The sequence below is a fragment of the Trichosurus vulpecula genome, chromosome 7 (assembly GCF_011100635.1).
Source record: "Trichosurus vulpecula isolate mTriVul1 chromosome 7, mTriVul1.pri, whole genome shotgun sequence".
NCBI classification, from domain to species: domain Eukaryota; kingdom Metazoa; phylum Chordata; class Mammalia; order Diprotodontia; family Phalangeridae; genus Trichosurus; species Trichosurus vulpecula.
Window position 1 is genome coordinate 32,185,717 of NC_050579.1, and position 25,565 is coordinate 32,211,281.

The 25,565-nt window shown below is 39.6% G+C and overlaps 1 protein-coding gene across 1 annotated transcript in view; it reads right to left on the reverse strand.

The window, feature by feature from the left end:
- Positions 1-25,565, reverse strand: part of RPA1 (replication protein A1) — a 65,230-nt gene that overhangs the window by 7,269 nt on the left and 32,396 nt on the right. The window contains exons 13-15 of the mRNA XM_036766949.1: positions 22,795-22,927; positions 20,215-20,391; positions 18,102-18,209 (exon numbers count right to left, since the gene is read on the reverse strand). Of these exons, the coding sequence (XP_036622844.1) occupies positions 18,102-18,209; positions 20,215-20,391; positions 22,795-22,927 (418 nt within the window). The remainder of the gene's footprint in view (positions 1-18,101; positions 18,210-20,214; positions 20,392-22,794; positions 22,928-25,565) is intronic.

Genomic DNA, 25,565 nt, shown 5'->3' on the forward strand with positions numbered 1-25,565 from the left:
GTGGAACCTGAGTCTTGAAATAAGACACAGGTTTTAAGAGGCAGGTGAGAAGGAGGCGCACTTCAGGCAGGTAATGATCAGCTTGTGCACACGCCAAAGAGGGAGACAGCGCGTTGAGCGCAGGGAACAGAGAGGAAGAAAGGAGTGACAGGAGGGAAGACTGGCAAGGAAGGCAGAAGCTGGCTGGGAGGGGCTTTCAATGCCAGCCTGAAGACTCTGTTCTTTATCATAAAGGCAATAGGGAGCAAGTAAAGATACCTGAGCAGGGAAAAGGGAACAAGGAAAAACTCCAATCTTAGGAATATTAATTTAGCAACTACAGAGAGGAAAGAGATACAGGAAACTCAAAGACCAATCAGAACCAACTTCTATAGTGCAGGTGTGAGGTTGTGAGCACCTGGACCAAGGCTGTGAGGGGAGAGAAGAAGAGGCAAGTAAAGAAAATGTTGGAAGCAAAATCGACAAGATGGCACATTTAGCTCACGTTTTGGTAGCACTTTGAGGTTTACAAGGCGCTTTCCCACACATTCTCTCATTTGAACTGCACGATACTCCTGTGAAGTAGGTGCTATTACTAACCCCATTTTACTGCTGAGGAAACTGAGGCAGTATCCCACAGCTATTAGGTGCCTGACCCAAGATTCCAAGTCAGACCTTGGATGGGTGGAAAGCAGGGCCAAATGTGATTCTGAGGCTGCAAATCTGAGTGATCAGAAAGTTGGTGGTACCTTCCGCAGGTATAGGTCAAGTGTGAATGAATCATTCTTTGACCTGAACTCTGCACTGGATTGCCTCTAATGATGGCAAACACCTCTGGTGAATAAACTTCTCCCAGTTAATGCCTCCTCTGATGTTAATTATGGGGGGGGGCACGGCAGGGGGAACACTCATTGAACAAGTTCCTCTATGCTATACCTTTGAAGAAATCTTATGTCTAACATGTACGTGGAGGACACCTTGTTGGAAGAAAACCTTTAAAACGGAATTTTGTAAAATACTATTGTCATCAAACACCAAACATTGCAGAATCTTGGAGAGGGTTGAAAGAGAAGGGAAAATAAATTGTGAAATCTGTTTTGGAGATGTTGACTTTGACACCTACAGGCTCTCCAGGTGGTTGGTATCCAGCAGGCAGCTGCTGATGGGAGACTAGATCTCATGAGATTTGAAGCAGATTTATAAATGAGGAGATATAGCTTTGGATTGATAACTGAACCCAGGGGAGCTAAAGAGATCACCAACAGAAAAGAGAAATGGAGAGGGCCAGAACACAGCTTTTGGAGGACTCCTACAAGTTAGAGAGCAGAACATGACTTAGGTAAAGGAAGCTGAGAAGGGCAGATTAAATAAGCAGGAGTGACTCATAGAAAAGGACATCAGAAAAGGAAGAATCTATATCTAGGAGGAAAGAATGACCAAGTGTCAAAAGCTGCAGTAAGGTCAAGAAGGATAAACCTGAGAAAAGACTATTAGATTTCATCCTTAAAAGATCACTGGTAATCTTGGAAGGAGCAGTTTCAATCAAGTCTCCCCTACCCTTAAAACAAACTTCACTAGACCCTATGAGCCCTCCAGCTATTGTTTTTTATCTCTCCTACCTTCCTCAGCCAAACTCTTCCTTTCCACATTCACTCCTCACCTGATGCAAGATGGCCCCGGACCTTATCACTCGACTGAAACAGCTCTCACCACAGTACCAATGATTTCTTTATCGCCAGATCGAATGATCTTTTTCCAGGGTGAATGATTCTCTCCCCTTTCACTGCATTTGACACTATGTAGGGCCCACAGTGGCCTCCTGGCCCCACTCCCACATCTGGATTTCTATAACACTACTCTTTGCTAGCACATCATGATATGCCCCAACTGGCATTTTACATGAGGTTCCATCCTGAACCTTCTCTTTTCCTTTTCACCTCTCTCTCGGTAATCACGTCACTTCTATGCAGATGATTCACAGATCTCTACATCTAACTCTAGTCTCCCCTGAGACTCAGTTGCCTATTATAGACATTTCAAACTCAACATATTGAAACTCATTATTTCTCTTCTTAAATCCATCCCTTTTCCCAACTTCACTATTTCTATCAAAGGCTTTATCATCCTTCCACTGTTTCTGGTCCCTTGCCCTCACAACGCCCCTCCAATCTAAACGGATCCCAAATATGACCATTTCAGGCTTCACAATCTTTCTTACATCTGACCTCTTGTCTCCACTCTCCCAGCTAGCATCTTAGTTCAGGACCTCACCATCTACTGGCCTCCTAATTGGCCTCTCTACCTCAAGTTTCTCCCTACTCCAGTCTATCTTCTATACAACTGCCAAAGTCATTTTCCTTAAAGCAGATCTGAGCATGTGACTTCCCTATTCAATCAACTCTAGTAGCTTCCAGTTGCCTCTAGGATGAAATATAAATTCTTCTGTATAGCTTTGAAAGCCCTATGCAACCTGGACCCAAATTATCTTTCTTGATTCACTAAGAGGAGGAAGGGAAAGAAACGAGCGTTTCTTAAGTGCCCACTTCATGCCAAGCACTGTGCAAGTGCTTTACAAATATTAACTCTTTTGATCGTCACAACAACCCTGAGACAGGTGTTTCATCATCATCATTTTACAGATGAGGAAACTGAGGCAGCCAGAGAAGCGGTGACTTGCCCTAGGTTGTTACATGGCTGTATTTGAGATCAGGTCTTCCTGACTCTAGGTCCCCAGTTCTAGCCACTGCATCACCTGGCTTGAACATTCCTCCTCATTTTGTACTCTGTGATCCGCCCTAATGATTCTCTAGTCCTCGGCCTTCCGTCTCCCATCTCCCACAGTTTTGCACTGGCCATCCCTACACCTAGAATGACCGCCCTCCTTGCCTCTACCCCAAAGAGTTCCTCTTCCTTTAAAATGCAGCTTCACCTGATCTACCCCAACTGTTAGTGTGCCCTCCCTCCAAACATTCTCATATTGAACTGCTTGGTATATTTTTTTTATTCACTTTAGATTTATGCTACATCATATTTTATGTGTACTTGTTGTCTTCTCCATTAGAATGTAAACTTACTGTGAGTAGGGATTGTTTCACTCCTCGAACCCAGCACAGGGCCTGACATGTTGCTGGTGCTTAATCAATACTTGGCAACTGATTATGTGGTAGGATCAGAAGCCAGAGCATAAGAAATTGACAAGTAAGGAAATGGACACATTGAGAGTAGATAAAAGAATTTGTCTGTAAAAGGGAAGAAAGACACAGCATGATAGCTTGAGGATGTATAAGCAAGTGAAGGGATTTTTTAACAGTAAACGTATACTGATCTTTTGTTTCCATATTATCTACATTTCCCAATATATCTCCCTTTTAAAACACCATCCTTCATAACAAAGAATAATTTAAAAAACTCAGACCAGCAAAACTATCCAACACACCCCCAAAAGCCTGCCATTATCCATAGCCATACCCAGTTTCCCCCAGTCTGAAAAGAAAGAGGAGTGTGTCTATAAGTGAAGGTTTGGGGATGTAAGAGACCTGACAGATTTGTAGGCACCAAGAAGCAGTCAGGATAGAGACTGATTGAAAATTAGAGAAATGTGGAGTAAGCAAAGGGGGCAAGCTCCTGGGGAGGGAGGAAGAGAGGCTCAAGTATACAAGTAGAAAGGTTGGCCTTGGCAAGGAGAAAAGCCACTTCTCTTGTAACATACTGAAACAAAGGAGGAAAGAACAGGAGATGATATAGAGGGGTTCTGAAGAATGGTGTGAGAAATGCCAAAATTCAAAATGATCTGAGACTGATAAGGAAGCTAAGGAAAACAAAGAGATATTTTAAGCAGCCTGGAAGAAAATAGGAAGACTAATCAAAGGCAAAGCAGGATGCTTGGGGTAACTAGAACAAGGAAGAAGGAAAATAAATAAAAGGCCCAGTCTCTCACCCTTAATTTGCTTGTTTTTCCTGCTAAGGACAATGAATATTCTCTGAACTCTTTCCATTTCCATTGGTACAGTCAGTGGGTGCATTGTTCTCAGGCTCAGCTTACTTCATCTGCATCAGTTCCAGAAATCTCCACATTCTTTTCCATATTCTTTTGGAACAGTAATACTCAATTACATTCACACACCAGAGCTTTTTAGACATGGTATTCCTCAATCAATGGACACCTACTTTGTTCACAATTTTTTGCTAACACAGAAATTGCTGCTATAATCTTTTAGTGTTTATAAGGTCTTTCTTTTTCATTAATGACCTTCTTCAGGTCTAGCAGTGGAATCTTTGGGTCAAAGGATATGGACCTTTTTGTCACTTTCTTCTTACAATTCTAAACTGCTTTCCAGAATGGCTGGACCAATGTGCAATTCCACCAACAGAGCATTAGGGTGTCCATCTTTCCACAATCCCTGTACCATTAACTATTCCCATCTTATCATCTTTGCCAATTGGTTGGGTAGGAGTAAAACCTCAGGGTTGTTTTGCTTTGTATTTCTATTATTAGTTATTTAGGGGTGTTCTTTCATAATATAAATTTGCAATTATTTTCTGAATATGTCTTTTTAAAATCTAAATTGGTTGATGAGTTCTTTGTATATCCACATAATTTTTTTTGATAATTTCCCTTCTTAGTTCTTCATCCCAACTGTTTCTTTGTGTCTTCAGAATTTGTCTTTAGAGCTTCCAGTTTATCCTGGATAACTTCCTTTTAGGCCATGAGAGTCTATCCTTTCTTAAAATATTTTTAAATCTGCTCTTGTAAAACCTAGGGGACATGCCGGACCATGCCCTAAGGTTCCTATATCTCCACTCTAGCAACCAGTTTCTCCTTGCTGAGACTCTAACTCAGAAAAGAAACTGCCTTTATTGGTAGGAACATCTGCTCCATCACATGAAAAAGTGCTCAAAATCACTAGTAAGAGTAATGCAAAGCAAAACAACTCTGAGATTTCATCTCATATCCCGCAAATTGGCAAAAATGACCAAAAATGGCAACAGTCAATGTTGGAGGAGTTATCAAAAGACAAGCAGACTAATACATTGGAAGAGTATAATCATTTTGGAAAACAATTTGGAACATTGCAAATGAAGTGACTAACCATACCCTTTAAACCAGATTTATACCTCAAGGAAGCCATTGGTAAGAAAAAAATTAGCAGCACTTTTTATGATAGCTAAGAATTGGAAACAAAAGTAGATGCTCATTGACAGGGGAATGGCTCACCAAATTGTGGTACACAAATATAATGGAATATGTCTGTGCTGTAAGAAATGATAAGCTTGATGAATAAAGAGGAACATAGAAAGATCTATATGAACTAATACAGAGTGAGTAAGCAGAGCCAAGAAAATAATATACACAATGACTACAACTATGTAAATGGAAAGAACTATACATCCAAAAATCAAAAGTAAATGCAACAAAATTATACAGATCAACTGGGATGACTGAATAGGTGAAGACACCCCCAAACCTACACTTCTGTCATACCTTACATTAACAGGTATTACACATTGCACAGGTTTTCTGATTTTTTCTATGTATCAATCAGTTGTGCTGACTTTTTCCCCCTTCTCTAAAAAATACTATCGAGGGACTTCTAGAAGCCAAGATGGCAGAGTAAGAAGTAAGTTGTTCTCACTCTCCCTTATTGACCTCTGAAAGTCCAGAAAATATTGCCCCAGGAAAAACCCTGGAACAGCTGGGTCATCAGAAAGACAGGGTACAGCAGTCTTGTAGCCTAGGAAGCCTGGGGGATAAACGGGAAAGGCTCTTCTTGTTCTGGGGAAGGGGGAGCAGTACAGAAAGGCACCCCCACAAGCCAGCAGCAAGCCCCATCTCAGCAAACCAGGGGGAGATCCTGAGCCCCAGGTGGTGGAGCAGACAAGCACCAACACCAGGACCCCCCAGAATGCCTTGCCACAGCTAGAGGAACCAGCAGACACCAGCTCATGAAGCCATCACTCGAAGTGGTGAGCAGAGGCATCCTCCAGCAGCCGAATCACCCAGTACTTTAAAGAAGCCCAGGAAAGCAGGTGTCCTCCAAAGGCAAGAGCTCCAGGTAAGCTGCCAGCACTTGAGGCCCCAGTACACAAAGCCAGTGACCATGTCCTGGGCTCCCAGCACAAGAAGCTTGGGTCAATGCCCTCTATGCTCCAACAGGAGAGTTAAACTTCAAAAGCCTGGAAATAGGCAAACACCATGAGCAAAAAGCAAAAAATAGGCAATGACCATAGATCCTTATTATGGGGAAAAAAATGTCAAGGTACAAATCCAGAAGAGGACAACATTGTCAACATACCCACACCCAGAAACTCAAAGGGGAATATGAACTGGTCTCAAGCCGAAAAGCCTTCTTGGAAGAGCTGAAGAAGGATTTTAAAAGTCAAATAAGAGAAGTAGAAGAAAAATTGGGGAAAGAAATGAGAAAGAAATAAGAAGTATACAAAGGAGTCAATAGCTTGGAAAGGAAGGACAAAAATTGACTCTAGAAAACCAGTCAGCCAAACAGGAAAAAAAGTACACTGAAGAAAACAGGTCTTTAAAATGTAGAATTGGCCAAATGGAAAAGGAGGGAAAAAAACTCACCGAAGAGGAAAAGAACTCCTTAAAAAGTAAAATAGAAAATGGAAAAGAAGGTTCAAAATCTAATAGAACTGGGCAAGTGTAAGCTAATGACTCTGAGATATCAGGAATCAGCTAAACAAAAACAAGAAAATGAAAGAATAGAAGAAAACGTAAAATACCTCACCTGGAAAATAGATCCAGAAGGGACAATTTAAGAATTATTGGTCTACCTGAAAGCCATGATAAAAAAAGAGCCTGGACAGCATCTTTCAAGAAATCAAGGAAAACTGCCCTGAGGTCCTAGAACCAGAGGGTAAAATAGTCTTTGAAAGAATCCACTCACCACCTCCTAAAAGAGATCCCAAATTGAAAATGTGAAGGAATATTGTAGCCAAATTCCAAAATTACCAGGTCAAAGAGAAAATACTGCAAGCAGCCAGAAAGAAACAAGTTAAATATCATGGAACCACAGTCAGAATAATGCAGGACCTTGCAGCTTCTACATTAAAAGATCAGAGGGCATGGGAATACAATATTCCATAAGGCAAAGGAGCTTGGATTACAACCAAAGATCAACTACCTAGCAAAACTGAGCACAATCTTTTGGGGGAGGAAATGAACACTCAACAAAATAAGGGACTTCCAAACCTTTCTGATGAAAAGACCAGAGCTCAACAGAAAATCTGATCTTCAAATACAAGAATCAAAAGAAGCACAAAAAGATAAATAGGAAAGAAAAAAATAACATTATTAATAAGAGTAAACTGTTTACATCCCTACAAGGGAAGATGACACTTGTAACTCTTAAGAACAGTATCATCGTTATGTTATTTTAGAGGGATATATATAGACAGAGGGCATGGGTATAAGCTGACTTTGATGTGATGATAAAAAAATCTAATTAAGTGGTGAAAAGGGATTGTACTGGAAGAGCAAAGGAGGAGGCAGAAAAGGGTAAATTACATGAAAAGGCACAAAGACCTATTATAGTAGAGGGAAAGAAGGAAGGGAGATGAGCATTGTTTGAACCTTACTCTCATCAGATTTGGCTCAAAGGGGGAATTAACATAATCAGGTACAGAAATCTAACTGACCCTATAAAAAGTAGGAGGGGAAAGGGAAAGAAAAAGAAGGGGGTGGATAGAAGGGAGGAGAAGAAGTAGTAAGGGAAAAGGGGAAGAAAAGGGAGGGGGCTGATGGAAGGGCAGAGAGGCTGTGGTCAAAAGCAAAACTCTAGTGAGGAGGGAAAGGGAGAAAGGAGAAAGAAACGCATAAACAGGAGGGAAAATAAGATGAAGAGAAAGACACAGATAGTAATCATAAGTGTGAATATGAATGGGGTGAACTCTCCCATAAAAAGGAGGCAGATAACAGAGTGGATTAAGAACCATAATCCTACAATATGTTGTTTACAAGAAACACATTTGAAGCAGAGAGATATACATAGAGTAAAGGTAAAAGGCTGGAGCAGAATATATTTTGCATCAGCTAAAGTAAAAAAAGCAGGGTAGCAATCCTGATCTCAGACAAAGCAAAAATAGATTTAATTAAAGGAGATAAGGAAGGAAACTATACCCTGCTAAAAGGTCCATAGACAATGAAGTAATATCATTACAAAACATATATGCACAAAGTGGTTTAGCATCCAAATTCTTAGAGGAGAAATTAAGGGAGCTATAGGAAGAAATAGACAACAAAACTAGACTACTGGGGGACCTCAACCTCCCTTTCTCAGAACTATATAAATCTGGCCACAAAATAAACAAGAAAGAAGTTAAGGAGATGAACAGAATTATAGAAAAGTGGCTGACCTCTGGAGAAAAATGAATGGGGATAGAAAGGAATATATGCCTTTTTCTTGGCAGTACATGGCACCTACACAAAAATCGAGCATGTATTAGGCAATAAAAACCTCACAATCCAATGCAGAAAGGCAGAAATATTAAATGCATTTTTTTTCAGATAACGATGCAATAAAAACTATACGTAATAAAGGGGTCATGGAAAGAGAGATTAAAAATTAATTGGAAACCAAATAATCTAATCCTAAAGAATGAAGTGAGTCAAACAACACATCATAGAAACAATCAATAACTTCATCCAAGAGAATGACAATAATAAGACAACATACCAAAACTTATGGGATGCAGTGAAAGCGTTCTTGGGGCAGTTTTATATCTCTAAATGCTTACATGAATAAAATAGAGAAAGAAGGAGATCAATGAATTGGGCACGCAACTAAAAAAAGCTAGAAAAAGAACAAATTAATAATCCCCAATTAAATACCAAATTAGAAATTCTGAAAGTCAAAGGATTAATAAAATCTAAATTTAGAAAACTATTGAACTGATAAATGAAATTAGGAGCTGGTTTTCCTTTAAAAAAAGACAAACAAACAATAAAATAGATAAACATTTGGTTAATTTGATTAAAAAAAAAGAAAGTAGAAAACCAAATTACCAGCATCAAAAATGAAAAGGGTGAATTCACTACCAATGAAGAGAAAATCAAAACAATGATTAGGAACTATTTTATCCAACTGTCTGCCAATAAATTTGACAAACTCAGTGAAATGGATGAATATTTACAAAAATATAAATTGCCTACATTAACAGAAGAAGAAATAAAATACTTAAACAACTCTATCTTAGAAAAAAGAAATTGTACAAGCCATCAATGAACTCCCTATGAAAAAATCTCCAGGGCCAGATGGATTTACAAGTAAATTTCATCAAACATTTAAAGAGCAATTCATTCCAATACTACATAAACTATTGGGTAAAATAGGTGAAGAACGAGCCCTACTAAATTCTTTTTATGATACAAATATGGTGCTAATACTTAAACAGAGAAGAGCCAAAACTGGGAAAGAAAATTAGAGACCAATTTCCCTAATGAATAAACATGCAAAAATTTTAAATAAAATATTAGCTAAGAGATTACAGCAACTTATCTTGAGGATAATACACTATGACCAGGTAGGATTTATACCAGGAATGCAGGGCTGGTTCAATATTAGGAAAACTATCAGCTTAATTGACCATATCAACAACAAAACTAACAGAAATCATATGAGTATTTCAACTGATGCAGAAAAAGCATTTGATAAAATACAACACTCAGTCCTATTAAAAACACTGAAGATCAGAGGAATAAATGGAGTCTTCCTTAAAATGACAGAATAACATCTATCTAAAACCATCAGCAAGCATTATATGTAATGAGGATAAGCTAGAAGCATCTCCAATAAGATTGGGGGTGAAACGAGGATGTCCATTATCACCACTGTTACTCAATACTATACTAAAAATGTTAGCTTTAGCAATAAGAGAAGAAAAAGAAATTGAAGAAATTAGAATAGGCAAAGAAGAAACAAAGCTCTTTGCAGATGATATAATGGTATATGTAGAGAATCCAGTAAAAAATTACTTGAAATAATAAACTTTAGCAAACTTACAGGATATGAAATAAACCCACTTAAATCATCAGTATTTCTACATATTATTAACAAAGCCCAACAGCAAGATATAGAAAGAAAAGTTCCATTTAAAGTTACTGTAGACATTATAAAATATTTGGGAACCTACCTGCCAAAACAAATCCAGGAACTATATGAACACAATTACGAAACACTTTTCACACAAATAAAGTCAGATCTAAATAACTGGAAAAATACCAGTTGCTCATGGGTAGGCCAAGCTAATATAATAAAAATGACAATTCCACCTAAATTAATTTACTTATTCAGTGCCATACCAATCAAACTACCAAAAAATTATTTTATAGAGCTAAAAAAAACAATAACAAAATTCATCTTAAAGAACAAAAGGTTCAGAATATCAAGGGAATTAATGAAAAGAAATGAAAGGGAAGGTGGCCTAGCCATACTGGATCTTAAATTGTATTATAAACCAGCAATCATCAAAACTACTCGCTACTGGCTAAGAAATATAGCGGTGGATCAGTGGAATAGGTTAGGAATGCAAGACATAATAGTCAATGACTACAGTAATCTACTATTTGATAAATCCAAAGACTCCAGCTTCTGGGATAAGAACTCACTAACAAAAACTGCTGGGAAAAATACTATGGCAGAAACTAGGCATGGACCAACATCTTACACGCTATACCAAGATAAAGTCAAAATGAATACATGATTTAGATATAAAGGCGGACACTATAAGCAAACTAGGAGAGCAAGGAATAGTTTAGCTGTCAGACCTATGGAGAAAGGAATAATTTATGACCAAACAGGAGATAGAGAACATTATGAAATGCAAAATGGATGATTTTGATTACATTAAATTCAAAAGTTTTTGCACAAAACCAATGCAACCAAGAATAGAAGGGAAGTAGAAAACTGGGAAACAATTTTTACAGCCAGTCTCTCTGATAAAGGCCTCATTTCTAAAATACGTAGAGAATGGAGTCAGATTTATAAGAATACAAGTTATTCCCCAACTGATAAATGGTCAAAGGAGATAAACAGGCAGTTTTCAGAGGAAGAAATTAAAGCTATCTAGGTCATATGAAAAAATGCTCTAAATCACTATTGATTAGAGAAATGCAAATCAAAACAACTCTGCGGCATCACATCACACCTATCAGATTGGCTAGCATGACAAAACAGGAAAATAATAAATTTTGGAGAAGATGTGGGAAAATTGGGACACTAATGTATTGCTGGTAGAACTAATGAACGGATCCAACCACTCTGGAGAGCAGAGCCCAAAGGGCTATAAAACTGTGCATACGCTTTGACCCAGCAATACCACTTCTAGGTCTGTATCCCAAAGAGATCATAAAAACAGGAAAAGGACCCACACGTACAAAAATATCTATAGCAGTTCTTTTTGTGGTAGCAAAGAATTGGAAATTGAGGGGATGTCCATCAGCTGGGGAATGGCTGAACAAGATGTGGTATATGAATGTAATGGAATTCGACTGTGCTATAAGAAATGATGAGCAGGTGGACTTCAGAAAAACCTGGAAAGACTTAGATGAACTGATGCTGAGTGAAATGAGCAGAAATAGGAAAACATTGTAGGCAGTAATGGCCACACTGTGTGATGACTTGCTTTGATAGACTTAGCTCTTCTCAGCAATGCAAGGATCTCAGGCAACTCCAAAAGACTCGCAATGGAAAATGCCATCCACATCCAGAGAAAGAACTTTGGAGTATGAATGCAGATGGAAGCATATTATTTGCTCTCCTTTTCTCTTGTTTTGTTTCTCTTTCTCGTGGTTTCTTTCATTAGTTCTAATTCTTCTTTACAACATGACTAATGTGAAAATATGTTTAATATGAATGTATATGAGGAGCCTATCAGACTGCACACCATCTTAGAGAGTGGGGAGGAAAGGGAGGAGGAAAAATTTAAAACTCAAAATCTTATGGGAATGAATGTTGAAAACTAAAAATAAATTATTAAAAAAAATAAACAGCAAGGAGACCAAAAGTTTCCTAAGATTGCTGTAACTTCTTTATTTCTCTTTTCTGTTATAGAAGTAAGCTCTGTAAATCACTCCTTTGTCACTAATTCCTGAGAAATTAGTTGACCTAAGGCAAACTGTCAACCACCATTATTAAATCATTATTTACTTGGGAAAACAAATACTGTCAAACGGAAGGGACTCTCAAGGAGGAGGGATAGATGGGATATTATGGTGATGTAACAAAAAAGAAAATACCAATAAACACTCATAAAAAAAAAGAACATGAGCTTCTAAAAAAGAAAGATTGTTTCGTATTTGTATTCCAAGCATCAAACATTGCCTAGCACGCAGTAGGCACTTAAATGCTTTTTGATTGACCGGTTAAGGCAAGTCAAGAAATTAATAGTTAACTCTTCTTTGGGCAGGAGAGACCATAACAATAAATGTCCAGATAACTGAAATTCCTCATCACTACCACCATGCCAGGCTGTGGCCTATTTCTTCTTTCTGCAAAGTTAGCCAGTAGTGTACTCTGATGATAATACATTTACAATATTACAATACAATATTTCCACCTCCACAATGCTTTCTCCCTTTCTGGTTCCTAGATTTCCTCACACAAGTTCACCTTCTTAATCAAATATGCTGCCCTGCTCCACTCTCCCACACCCTACACTTTCATCTACCCCATTCCATTTTAGTAAAATACATCCCTTTCAGAGCCAAATTCTAGCCTTGAGCTTCATCTCAAGTCTCAGTGTCTGATGAAGTCAAATTTGCCTCATCATATGAGCATCGTTAACTACCTTGCCCCTATTATCCCTGCTTTTTACACAGTTATCTGAGGTCATCGGCTCTACTGCTGGCTTTTTTCTTGGACTTTTTCTCCTGTGAATTTCTGGATGTCTCAACTGCTATCCTCCTTTCTACACTACAGGTACTCTCTATGGTATTTCACTTTGCAGAGCTATATAGACAGTTTTATACCTCATTCATTTCATGATCAGAATCTTCTGATAACTTATTCACATTTCTTTCTTAGCTCCCTTCCTACAATGAGAGGAAGATCTGTATAAAGCAGGGGCAGAGAACCTTCGGCTTTGAGGCTACATGTGGCCCTCTAGGTCCTCAAGCGTGGCCATTTGACTGAATCTGAACTTCACAGAACAAATCCCCATAATATAAAGATTTGTTCTATAAAACTTGGACTCAGTCAAAAGGCCGCACTTGAGGACCTAGAAGGCCACATGTTCCCCCCACCCCTGGTACAAAGCATTTGAAACTTTTAAAATACTGGGGAACTGAAGGCATGGGAAGCATGAGGTGGTACCAAACGACAACAGAATCTAAGAAATATGGGAGTTGGAAGAACTACAGCAAATCCAAACCAAGGCAGAAGCTGGTCTCTAGACCAACCCTGTAGGGTACCATGTCGAGTACTCTGTTGGGTTTTGATTTTGGCTCTCTCTCTCTCTCTCTCTCTCTCTGCCTAATTGTAAAGGCCCTAGCCATTATCTGTGAAATAGGTTGCTGCCTGGAGGTTGTGACCAGCCAGAATGAAACAATGAGCACTAAGAAGAAGTATAAAATCCCTCCACTTAGCTAAGTGGAAGTTAAATTTGAAACCAAAGTAAGATTACTTAAAATACCAGTACAGTCCAATCATTCCAAAGGTGGTTGGATCTCTCTGGCAAGAGCTATTTGTACATTAATCTCAGAGGAACAGGAATATAAAAAGGTTTGTGCCTGTTGGTCTATTCTTTAAAAGTTATTTTGTAAGGGAAAGCTATGAATATGTAAGCTGAACACAGTCAAATGTGCAAAAATTAAATCATTTTCTATCTCCTTCCAAGATTAAGGTGTCGGGCTCACACTATAAGCATATGATAGCTCCTATGGGGAGGGGTTTCTGTATGTCCTCATTCAGCAGCACTGAAGGCAGTTAAATTTAATAAGCTAATAAAAAATCCTGAAAGGCCTGCATTGAGTCTTACAATCTGTTATGAAAACAGAGAGCCAAGCAGAACAGACAATGAGGATAGCACCACACTTTAAAGCACATTTTAGCTGTTACTGGTAAACAGTTTTGACGGAATATTTTCAGAAAACTAGCGGACAATTTTAGAGAAGGGTGGAGGATGGATGGGACAAAATGGACAGAACTGGAAAGGAGGACAAGAAAGAGAATGTGCCAAATAAACAGCAGATAAACTAAGATCACTAGAAAAGATCATAAGCTACTTTAAAAACTGTTTTGGGTAAAGAAAAAAATCCATTTATCAGGGCTCTTCTTTGTATGGTTTAAAGAATACCAAACTCTCATTGGTCTTGCTTTGATACTGTCTCTCAAGTTCAGCTGAGAGGGAATAATCATTAACAAACTACATGGAAAGTGGATCACATTAGAATAAAATGAAACTTGGCAAATGGAACATCTAATTTAACTAAGGCCTAACTTCTGGTATATTCTACTTTAAGCATCAAATATACTTTGAAATCCAGATTTTCAATCAAAAACATTAAAATTTGAGGCTTTTTAAATTTTTAAACTTTTTAAAAGAAATATTCATTTTACAAGATCTTAACAAAAGCCATGCTGCTTGCTTCTCTGACCCTGAAGGCCGAAGCAAATGCCCTCTGTTCCAAATGGCAGCTTTGCTGATCTCTGTTCTCTGATCAGTAACAATCTCTTTCCCTTTTGGTCTTAACTTGGTTTCCACCTCTTGTTTTTTTGGTGTCTCATTTTCCCTATTAAACTGTCATGGTTGATTTAATATTCTATCTTTTATCTACCCCAAAGTGTAGTCTAGTGCAAATAATAGGATCTTAACAAATGTATGTTTAAATTGAATTTCCTTGGAAAAGCAAGTGCCATTTATGCACTGAAAATGTGATATGAAGATATTTTAAATAACTGGAAAAATATTCAATGCTCATGGCTGGGCTGTGCTAATATAATAAAAATAAAAACTTCATCAAAGTTAATTTACATATTTAATGCTATACCAAAGGGATACTTTACAGAGCTAGATAAAATAAAAGCAAAATTCATGTGGAGGAACAGAAGACCTAGAATATTAAGGGAAATAACAGTAATCTTAAAAAGGAACGACAGGGAAATAGCAGTCTTCAAACTATATTATAAAGTAGCAATTACTCAAATCTTGTGGTAACAGTTTAAAAAAAAACTAGATCAATGAACTAGCAATGAAGAATCAGAAATAACTGAACTCAATAGTTCAGTATTTGATAGAACTGAAAATATAAACGACCTGGGGAGAGCTCTCTTATTTCACAAGAATTTCTGGGAAAACAAGAGAGCCGTTTGGCAGAAATCAGACTTAGACCAACATCTTACATTGTGTTCCACAATAAAATTCAAAATGGATGTGACCTGAATATTAAAGATCATAACATAAAAACATGAGAAGTAGATATTTATCTTCTAAAACTATTAGTCAACAAATTTTTAATGAAGCAGAGGCAATTAAAAAAGATAAAGCAGATGATTTTGACCACATGAAATTGAAACATTTTTGCACAAAACAAAGTAACACATCTAGGATAAGAAAGGCCAAATCAACAAGCATTTATTAAGCACCTACTGTGTGCCAGGCAATGGGTTAAGCACTAGGGATATAAGGAAAGGCAAAAAGACAGTCCCTGCTTTCCAGGAGCTCAGTCTGATGGGGAGACAGCATGCAAACACCTGTGTACAAACACACTATGCTCAGGATAAACTGGAGATAATCGACAGAGGAGAGCACTGACATTAAGGGGGCCTGGGAAAAGCTTCTTAGATAAGACAGAATTTTAGCTCAGCTGTGAAAGAAGCCAAGGAAAACAGGAGGCAGAGAGGAGGAAGGAGAGAATTCCAGGAATAATTGGACAGCCAGTGGAAATGCACAGAGTCAGGAGATAGGAATGCTTTGTACAAGGAAAAGCAAAGGGGCCACTGTCACTAGAAGCCTGGGAAGGAAGGAAGGGGCCAGGTTGTGAAGGGCTTTGAACACCAAACAGAAGATTTTATGGTTTTTCTTGAATGTGATAGGGAAACACAAAAGTTTGTTGAAATGTGTGTGCATGAGAGAGAGAGAGAGAGAGAGAAAGGGAGGGAGGGAGGGAGAGGGAAAGAGGAGAGAGAGGAGAGAGAGATGGTCAGACCTTTGCTTTTGGAATATTAATCTCACAGCTGAATGGAGAGTGGATGGAAACTCAAGACAAGGACACCAACCAGAAAGTTACTGCAATAGTTCAGGAATAAGGATCTGTACCAGTGTGGTGGCAGTATCAGAGGAGAGAAGGGGGCTTATACAAGAGGTATTACAAAGATAAAATCATAAAGGACTTAGCAAAAGATTCAGTTGGGTGGGAGAGGGAGGGAGAGTCAGAAAAAAAGTGAGGAGTCAAAGATGACACCTAGGTTAGATGCTTGGATGACTGGGAGGATAGTGGTGCCCTCAATAGTAATACGGAAATTCAAAAGAGGGGAGGAGGGTTTGGGGAGAAAGACAGTGAGTTTAGTTTTGGGCACACTGAGTTCAAGTTGTCTACATCTGGTTGAAATGTCCAACAGGCAGTTGGAGATTGGAATTTGGAGGTCAGGAGAGAGGTTCAGGCTGGATAAGTCGATTCCAGAATCATCTACATAGAGATAATAATTGAATCCATGGGAGCAGGTGAGATCAACAAGGGAAATAGTATAGAGGTGAGAGGGAGGAGAGGGAAAGGAAGGAAAGGGAAGGAGGCCTAGAATAGAGCCCTGAGAATTAAACACTGTTAAAAAAAATCTTTGTAACAAATATCTGACAAGGTATTGATATATAAGACATATAGACAACCAAATGAAATGATACTAAAAAACCATTCTAGATCAGAGTGGTCAAAGGGTATAAAAAATTCTCAAAAGAATTGCAAACTACAGTGAGTAGAGCACGGGCCCTGGAGTCAGGAGGACCTGAATTCAAATGCAGCCTCAGACACTTGACACACTAGCTGTGTGACCTTGGGCAAGTCACTTAACCCCAATTGCCCTGCCTTCCCCACTCCAAAAAAAAAAAAAGAAAAGAAAAAAAAGAAAAAAAGAATTGCAAACTGCTAATAATATATAAAAGAATACTGCAAATCACTAATAAGAGAAATAAAAATCAAAATAGCACTGAAGTTTCCCTTCACACCCCACAAATTGGCAAAGATGACAGGATGAAAAGAGCCAAGGCTGAAGGGGCTGTGGAAAGACAGGCACACTAGAGCACTGCTGGTGGAGCTGTGAATTGGCACAACCATTCCGCAAAGCATTATGACTGTGCTGCATCACACAAGTATGACAAATTCAGAGAAACATGAGAAGACTTAAACAGATTAATGGAAAGTGGAGGAAGCAGCACCATAAAAAAAATTACATAATGACCTCAACTCGGCAGCCTTCCACCATCCAATCAGAACTGAATGTTGCTAAAATATAAAGAGTAGCTTGGCCCCAAAGCAGAGATACAGAAGGCATCCCCCTTCTCCTCTGCAGAGAGGAGGGTCAGCAGTGTAGAACACTGCATAAAACATCAGAATTTGTTGATATGCTAATCAGTTCTGCTATTTGCTCAACTTTCTTTTTAAAATAAAAATTCTTGTAATAAAGGTTAGCTGTCTGGAAGGTGGAAGGATTCAGGAGAAATTTTATGCAATGGAAAAACAAGATATCAATGAAATCTATTATTAAAAACTGCGATTTGGTTTTCCATCCAGCTTTTCAGAGGTGTCAGTGGTATAAAGCAAGGTATGCCCAATCAACAGATGATCTCAAAACCTGTGTTGATTTGAGATATCCTGGCCTCAAAAGCACAGAACATGGGCATGGATGCAACAAGAATCAATCTCCTACATTTAAAGAGTGCTTTTTACCTATCAGAGTATATCTCACAGATGCCATATAATCTGATCTCTTCCAGGCCCTCCATATCTATCAAAGTACAGGACAAAAAGCTGGACATCAAAATGAAATGGATTGGGAAACAAAATATAAACAAGGGAAACAGTCTAAAGAGGTGGAAATCATCTCATAGAAAAGAATGGTGCCCACACAGAAGGCCTTTGGGAAAGCTGCATCCTTTGAATCAGAAAGGTGACTGACCTTGTCTTTTAATTCCCCAAGATACGTAGCATTCTGCCCAAGGATAGCCTCTGCAGATTCCTGGAAACAAGTCACCCACTGATTCTCTTGGAAATCCGCAATATTGACCTGAAAAAACACAACTCCAAATTATTTCCCCCAGAGAAAATATATAGAACTGTAATCACTGTATTAAGAAATTATTATTATACACCTAGAGTCATTCCATAAGAGTCTGTTTTAAAGCTAAAAACTGGATGAAAATGAGAGCACAATGCAACGTAGACAGGTGTGAAGACACATACTCTCACAATCCCTGACACAGAGAACTCAAGTTTCTCTCCATCCATCTGCCACTGCCCTTGAAGCTGGACATTTTCATAAGCCTCTCTTTTATGACATGAGGTTTATGCCTCTGCTTTTTTATTTCAGTGGGACTGCATGCTCCATGGGTCACACCAGAGGCTTCACCCAAGGCTCTCAGTTACTAATAGTCCTCCATTGGCAGGCGTGGGAGTGGGCCTCCAGAAGAACAGACAAGGCATAAACGTGAGTTGAGGGGTTTAGTCTGGACTTAAAATCTTCTCACTGTAAGGCAGTCAGCAAATTTACATTCAAACCTAAGTGACCAAATGAGATGAGAACAAAGTGTAAGTGTTCCCAACTTGGACAGAGCACAGGAAGCTTGAATCAGCAAGGCATCACCACAAGTAAGCGAGGGTGGGTGTAAGGGTGGGGGTGGAGGAGTAGGCTGCAAATAACCCTGCCTCGAAAGTAAGAAAGAGGAGAGCCAAGGATGAGATAGAAGAAAAGCCCTGGTCTGAAAGGCAGGAAAGGGGGTGCCCATCCTATCTTGGCCACCAGTGAAACGAGGTAACCACAGACACATCACTCTCTCTCAATGATTTATTGGGCAAGTGACTTAAGGCATTCTTCTGATTATCCTGGGGGGTTTGTGGGGTTTGGAAGAAAGGTTCTGTTACTGACATGACCTGATAGGTCAAATATGGTGGAAACATCTATGTAAAATAACAAGCAGCCACGAAGAGCAAGGCATATCTACGTGGCTCCCACCTGCAGGAGCTTCTACAGTGCCTGGAAGGGGAAAAAAGGCCTTGCATTCAGTGGCACCAGAGTGACAATCATGTTGGACACACAGATCCAGGGGACATGAGTGACTGTGCATGGGAATTCTGTCACTTAAAGTTTAACCAAAAAGCTATTGTGAATGAATTGTCTACAAAACAATTTGTTATCTCAGTTCTGCAAAAAGCCCAGGGTGAAAAACCCAAAATAATAAACCTGACTCTAGACAGTTTTTCTGCTAAGCTAAGATTCTGCATGGCAACTTAGGGTAGCTATAAACCCTTAATTTGTAAGAGGTTTTTAAAATGGAAAGAAGTTCAACTCTAGCAGGGGAAGAAGATGCCACCATCTCGACATCACTCAGAGACGTTTTCCTCTGAGGCAGGCTCCATTAGGGCCTGGGAAACAGAACATTACCTACAAGAAAATGAACTAAATATAGGGATCAGCTGTACAAGTGCAATTACTGCTCTCCAGAAATGCCATTTCAAATTAATTTATCTTCGTAACTGTTAGCAGGCGAGTGCCACCGATGCTCTAATTGCACTGCAGGCCATACTTGTGGACTAGAATCAGGAAGTGTCGCCAAACTCAAATTTCTGGCAAGAAGACAGACTTTTAGTTGGAACAAAGTATGCCATTGAATTCATCAAAAGCCTCCTTCCTTCCCCTCTCATTTCCAGGACCCTCAAAAAACTGTACCTGGTCCCTGGGGATTCTAGCCAGCATGGGGGATGGGCACATGTGTGCAGTGGGAAACAGCAGATGCTACATACCCAGTGGAAGCAGTAAGCCTGGGCCCACTTATTAGCTACGGGACCACAGGGAAAGACTCTGAGCTCCAGGCGCACCGAGACAGCACCCTTGAACATTTCACAGCTCCATAAGCAGAAGATGCTGAATAAATGTCTCAGTGACCTTAACCTCAGGACCTAAGTATTTTCATCTGTAAAATTGTGTTACTCATAAAGTAATCCATCACACAGGGTCATCATAAACAAAACGCTCTGCAATGGTCTACATATGTGAATGAGCCTCAGAATCTTACCGACAGGATCATTCGGTACTTGAAGCTGGGAAATTCACGATCACACTTCTCACATCGGTACAGTCCATTTTGCTGGTCTATCACTTTCTTATTGCAATCTTGAGAGGGACAAGCCTGGTACATACAGTTCTCCTTGCGAAGGTACACCACGGTTGCCACACAACTAAAGTAATCCGCCTTTCAGAGGGAGAGAAGGACAAGGCACTGGTTCACCAAACCTACATTCCAGACTACAATCACAGGCAACTAGAGTGCTTCAATGACAGACTATTATGTATCATGTTGAAGGTCTTAAAGAACCCGGGGCTCACAGGGAAAGATTTCTTCTAGTGTTAAGAGTTCAAACATAGAAGTGCAACAAAACAACCACACTTCGTGTGTGTGTGTGTGTGTGTGTGTGTGTGTGTGTGTGTGTGTGTGTGTGTGTGTCTGTATAGCTAAACCCGGTTCTAAAGAAAATAACTTCTTAACGTTAGAAATGCACCAAAGTCTCAATTGGGTTATGCTGAAGGACTGAAGAGATGTGCTCTCTCCTTTCTTCTACTTGAAGATTGGGCAAGAGTCACGCTCTGCAGTTTTCTTTTTCAAAAGACAAAGATTTCTGTCCTTTGCATTCTTCTTTGGAGAGCGATGAATCACCAGTTAGCAGACCAGACAATAAAATCTAGTAAAACTATGGCCAAGCAGCCTTCCAGCCCATTTGTTTAGGGGATGTGGGAGAGCGAGAGTGACCTGTGTCTTTATTCAGCCGATAAGAGAAGCCAGCTTCCACTCCTGAGCCTCAGTATTAAAGTGAGTCCTGAGATTCCCTCAAGTGCTCCCTCTGCAATTCCCAGGAGAGTTCCCAAGGACAGCCTGCACATCATGAGAGAACTGAGTCTGTGATGAGGAAAGACCAAGGCTGAATCTCAGCCCCGGCACTTCCAGACAGGCTGACCTTGAGCAAGTCCTCTGGTGTCTCAGAGCCTCAGTTTTCTCACTTATAGAATGGGGTATAAAAGCAGGGATAACAACCTACTTCACAGAGCTGTTGTGAGAGAAAAGTACTTTATAAACCTTAAAACTTGATAGAAATGGGATCTACTACTACTAATAGACAAGACTACAGCTCAGCCTTGAGGATTTCTAAGGCTCCTTCAAATTCACATTTTGGTGGCAGAGGAGAAATCTAACATGAAAAAAGGAAGACATATTCTCTAAGTTCTAGTAAAATGCTAGAAAATCAGTGCCACACAAGTCAATGTGAACTGAAACCCAAGAGCTTCAACACCACAGAAAGAGGCTCAGTGCCCATTTAACTGAGGCTGTGTCAGCCACCAGGGCCTTCCATACCAAATCCTGAATTCAGAGAAATCTCTTAGAAATCTGGGAACTATTTTAGACTGAATATTTTATATTTTTTTGCCACAAAGGTGGGTTCAAAGGAAACGTGTATGTATACAAAATGGTTGTATGTAAAAACAAAAAGGCATCAATAAGTTGTATTTTCAAAAATATGCTTAAATATAAATAAATGTTTAAAAACACAAAGAAATTCAGACAGCTTTGGGGTTGAGGTTAGGACTGGGAAAACCCCATGGAAGCTCTAGCCTTCCCAGGGATGTCTGCTCCAGACCTAAGTTAGCTTCGAGCTCTAGAAATATTTCAAGGACTTTTAGTACGTGCTATACACACGCCACCCAAACCTCTCCAATCCCCAGTAACACACAATTCTCTTGATTTTCCAGTCTGGGCCAAGTCCAGAACACATCCTAGAGGTCAGAGCATACTCTGTACAAGGGGTAGAAAGGGGCTCATGGGGTCCTCTGCCTTGTGACTCAGCCTGCTGTGAGGGGCAAAGAGACAAAGGGAGCAAGGGAGCACTGCTAGGTGACAATACAGATCTGTTTAATGTTTGATCCTCAAAATCAACATACAATGATGAAGACGATGGTGATGATAAAGACAGGTGAGGAAATGTAGTAAGTGGAGTGAGACAGCAGAGAAGAGAAAGGAGAAGGGGCTAGATCTTGTGACCAATAGGCCCGGGCCATATCTTCAGCAGGCCACAAAGCCTGGGAGAAAAGAGCTCTCAATAAGCATGGAAAAGACCCCTGGAAAGCTAAACTCCATGCCAGAGGCAGTCCTTAGCAGGCTACGTGAATGGTCACTCTCAGGCTAAAGTCTGGGAGTAACTGACCAAAGTATTAACAGCAAAGGCCCCCAAATAGTAAGTGTAAACAAAAACATTAGAACACACCTACTTGAGGAGTGAATACTTTAGGGGTCCAAAATCAATCACACTAAATAACACAACATCAAGAGAATTATAACTCCTATTTCAGCTTTCTCTTGTTCTAAGTTCACAACAAACAGGAGAGCCCATGAAGTTAATACCTGGTGTCATTTGTTTGACATCTGAAGTTATTGCTATGCCAAACCTTAATGGTAAAACAACCTCCCTGGATTCTGAAGTTAAAATAAAGAAAAAGGAGAATAGAGGGGAGGGGAGAGGATAAGAAGAGAGAAGTGCTTGAATCTTCCAACGCCAATCCCTGCTGCTCACTTTTAGGACCAACAGGTAGTAAGGAGACATCTTACCTTTTCACCTTGTCCCAGATTCTCAGACTTCACGTCATACAAAGTTTTCCAATTGGCATTACTCCCTCCAGTTGCTCCACCCCTGGCATCAGAGATCGAAACGGCTTCTAAGGCCTGTCCTTCTGAGTCAAACCTGAAGAACCAAAAGAACTAGAATAAAGAAGCAGCCCTGAAAATGAAAACAACACCAGCTTTTCTAAAACCTAATTATTCCCTGAGGCTAGATATTGGATCTTTATCTTCCCCCTCCACAGATTTTTACAAGCAACAGACATTTGTGTAGGACAATCACTCAAACCACATTTGGGAAAAAGTTAGTTCCATTTTGATTGTATTTTGAAGGCTATTAACACCAGTTGTAAATGACCTCAACACTCTTATCTCAATCATTTTGATGCCACCCAGTGGTCAAGGAACACACTGCAAAGTACTAAATATCACTGAACCATGTATCCATCAACACTGGTTTAGAGGCCTAAGTCCTAAAAACAATAATACTCCCTGAAAAGGCAAAAAACTTTCAATTAAAGCAAAAAAAAATCTGAAGCTCTGGTAATAACAAATAATGATTCCCACCTACATAAACCCTTTAAGGCTTACAAAGTTCATTATTTAATACTAGTCTCAAAAAATAAAAATAAATACTAGTCTCCACTGGGCTACTGATCCTAAGTTGGCTGAAACAGGACCACCACTACCACTACCACAAACAGGAACACCACACACCACAACCATGAATAAATACATTATGTAGAAAAATGCTCATACATCAAAATATTTTTTTTAAAAGTTGAAATGGAGAGTCAAAATATTAGATAATTCCCAAATAATTTACATTAAATTTTAAAATGAATTGCACCCTCCCTTCCCATCTTGGATTTAGCTCTTTGCTTAACAAGGTCTTTATGTTATTATAAAATTAATTTGTGTTCCCTAATCAATTTGAATTGATACAAAAGAGACAGAAGCATTGCTTCAAGGAAATGCCAATCTGAGATTAAAAATATGCTTCAAATAATAGAGAAAGCAGATAACTGAGAGTTGACCCTCCCCCATAATTGCCCTGTTACGGCAGGCCACCTTGCAGGCTGGCTGCCAGGCTGAGCTGCAGACAGATGCCTTCTCATTCTATCAGGTAAGCTGCGAAATCCCTCACACAGAAGCACCAGTCCATAAATCTGTCTCAGTACCACCAGCAATACTAGTTTACTGTCTCAAAAGCTCCAAGGAGACATTTCCCACCATAGACAGCTCATCAGGAGTCAGCAGAGCAAGGAGAGAACAGCCCCTCTTACAATAAAAACTCCACGTTGTTAAGAGCTGAGAACTAAATATCCCCCACCCCATCCTAGACATTCAACTTCAGGCAATAGCAGAGAGTGTACAAAACAGTCTCTAGCCAACCCCAAGCACCTATTTAATTCTAGTGGCTTTTTATGTTGACTGGGATCAGGCCCCTCATAAAATTAAGACAAAACAGCTTAGTGTGGCTATGCCAATTAGACTTGGTTCATGAGATCCTGAAAACAGAACTCAGCCCTCGTCCTTTTGGGTTCAGGTGACTGATATTCACTAGCCTAAGATACAATATTAAGTATAGGGTGGGATAGTAAACTTTTTTTAGAAGTTAGATATAAAGTTTATTTAAAAAGCATGAAAATTAATGTACAAATGAATAAGGATTCCTAGTTTCATTTAAAAAATGCATTTTCCGGCCATCGTATATGTCAATGTTAATGTCTATTGATGATTTCCTAGTTTATAATAAAACATTTTCTTCAAATAAACCTTGGTGAGGGGAGGAGAGGTAGGCTGGAGAGCCCCTGGTTCAGAATCCCTCTCACCTGAGGGAGGGATGCTTAACCTCTCTTGCGTGCTACCCCACCTTCTGACAAAAGGCTGATGGACCCAAGGTGGAGGATGAGGCATGTATGGACATGGCTTAACTATGCCTCTTGTTAGGAGGACTGTGCTTTTCTTTTTGCACTGAGAGATTTGGGGAAAGAGAGGAGCTACTGACAGGACTATTCAAAAAAAAGAAGAGAAAAGGGGGTCATTGAAGCATTTTTAAAATGCAGAAGAGACCTGAAGTTCAGAAAGAAACACAGCCAGGAAAGGACAGCCTTCAAAGGAACATGTAAACAACAAGCTGTATGCAACAGTCACATCTTCACATAAATTATTTTTCTTTTAGTTCTGTTTCTATAGGAAAACGTTCTTTTTTGGGGGGAGGAACATTCATCGAGTTCAGAATTTAAAAAAAAAATCACTTTAAACGGTTATCTAGATCAGACCCTTCATTTTATATTGGAGGGGAAACCCCCAAGGTGCATTGACAGAAAGTGACTTGTCCAAGGTCACACAACTGGTTGGCACAGCAGTGTGGCATACCAGACAATGGGCTGGATTCCAAGTCAGTAGAAGGCTAAGCTCAGAACCAGCCTCAGATACTTACTGGCTGCTGTGGGAGCATAGCCAATTCCTCTACTTCTCTAACCTAGGTCAATTCTTCTGTTCAGAGGAAAAAAAAGAGGGGCGGGGGCGGAGAACAATACCTGCCTCACGTAGCTGCCTATAGGATCAACCAAGACATATGGAAAAACCAAGCTTTGCACATCTTAGAAGGCCACATAAACGTCAGCCATCATTCCTGGTGGCAGAACCATTCTCTCTACTTTTCTACTGGTACTCCACAGTAAAAGCTTAAAACCCATCAGATTTTATCTACAATCAGAGTGAAATGCTTCTTTCTTTAAACCCTATGGAACAAT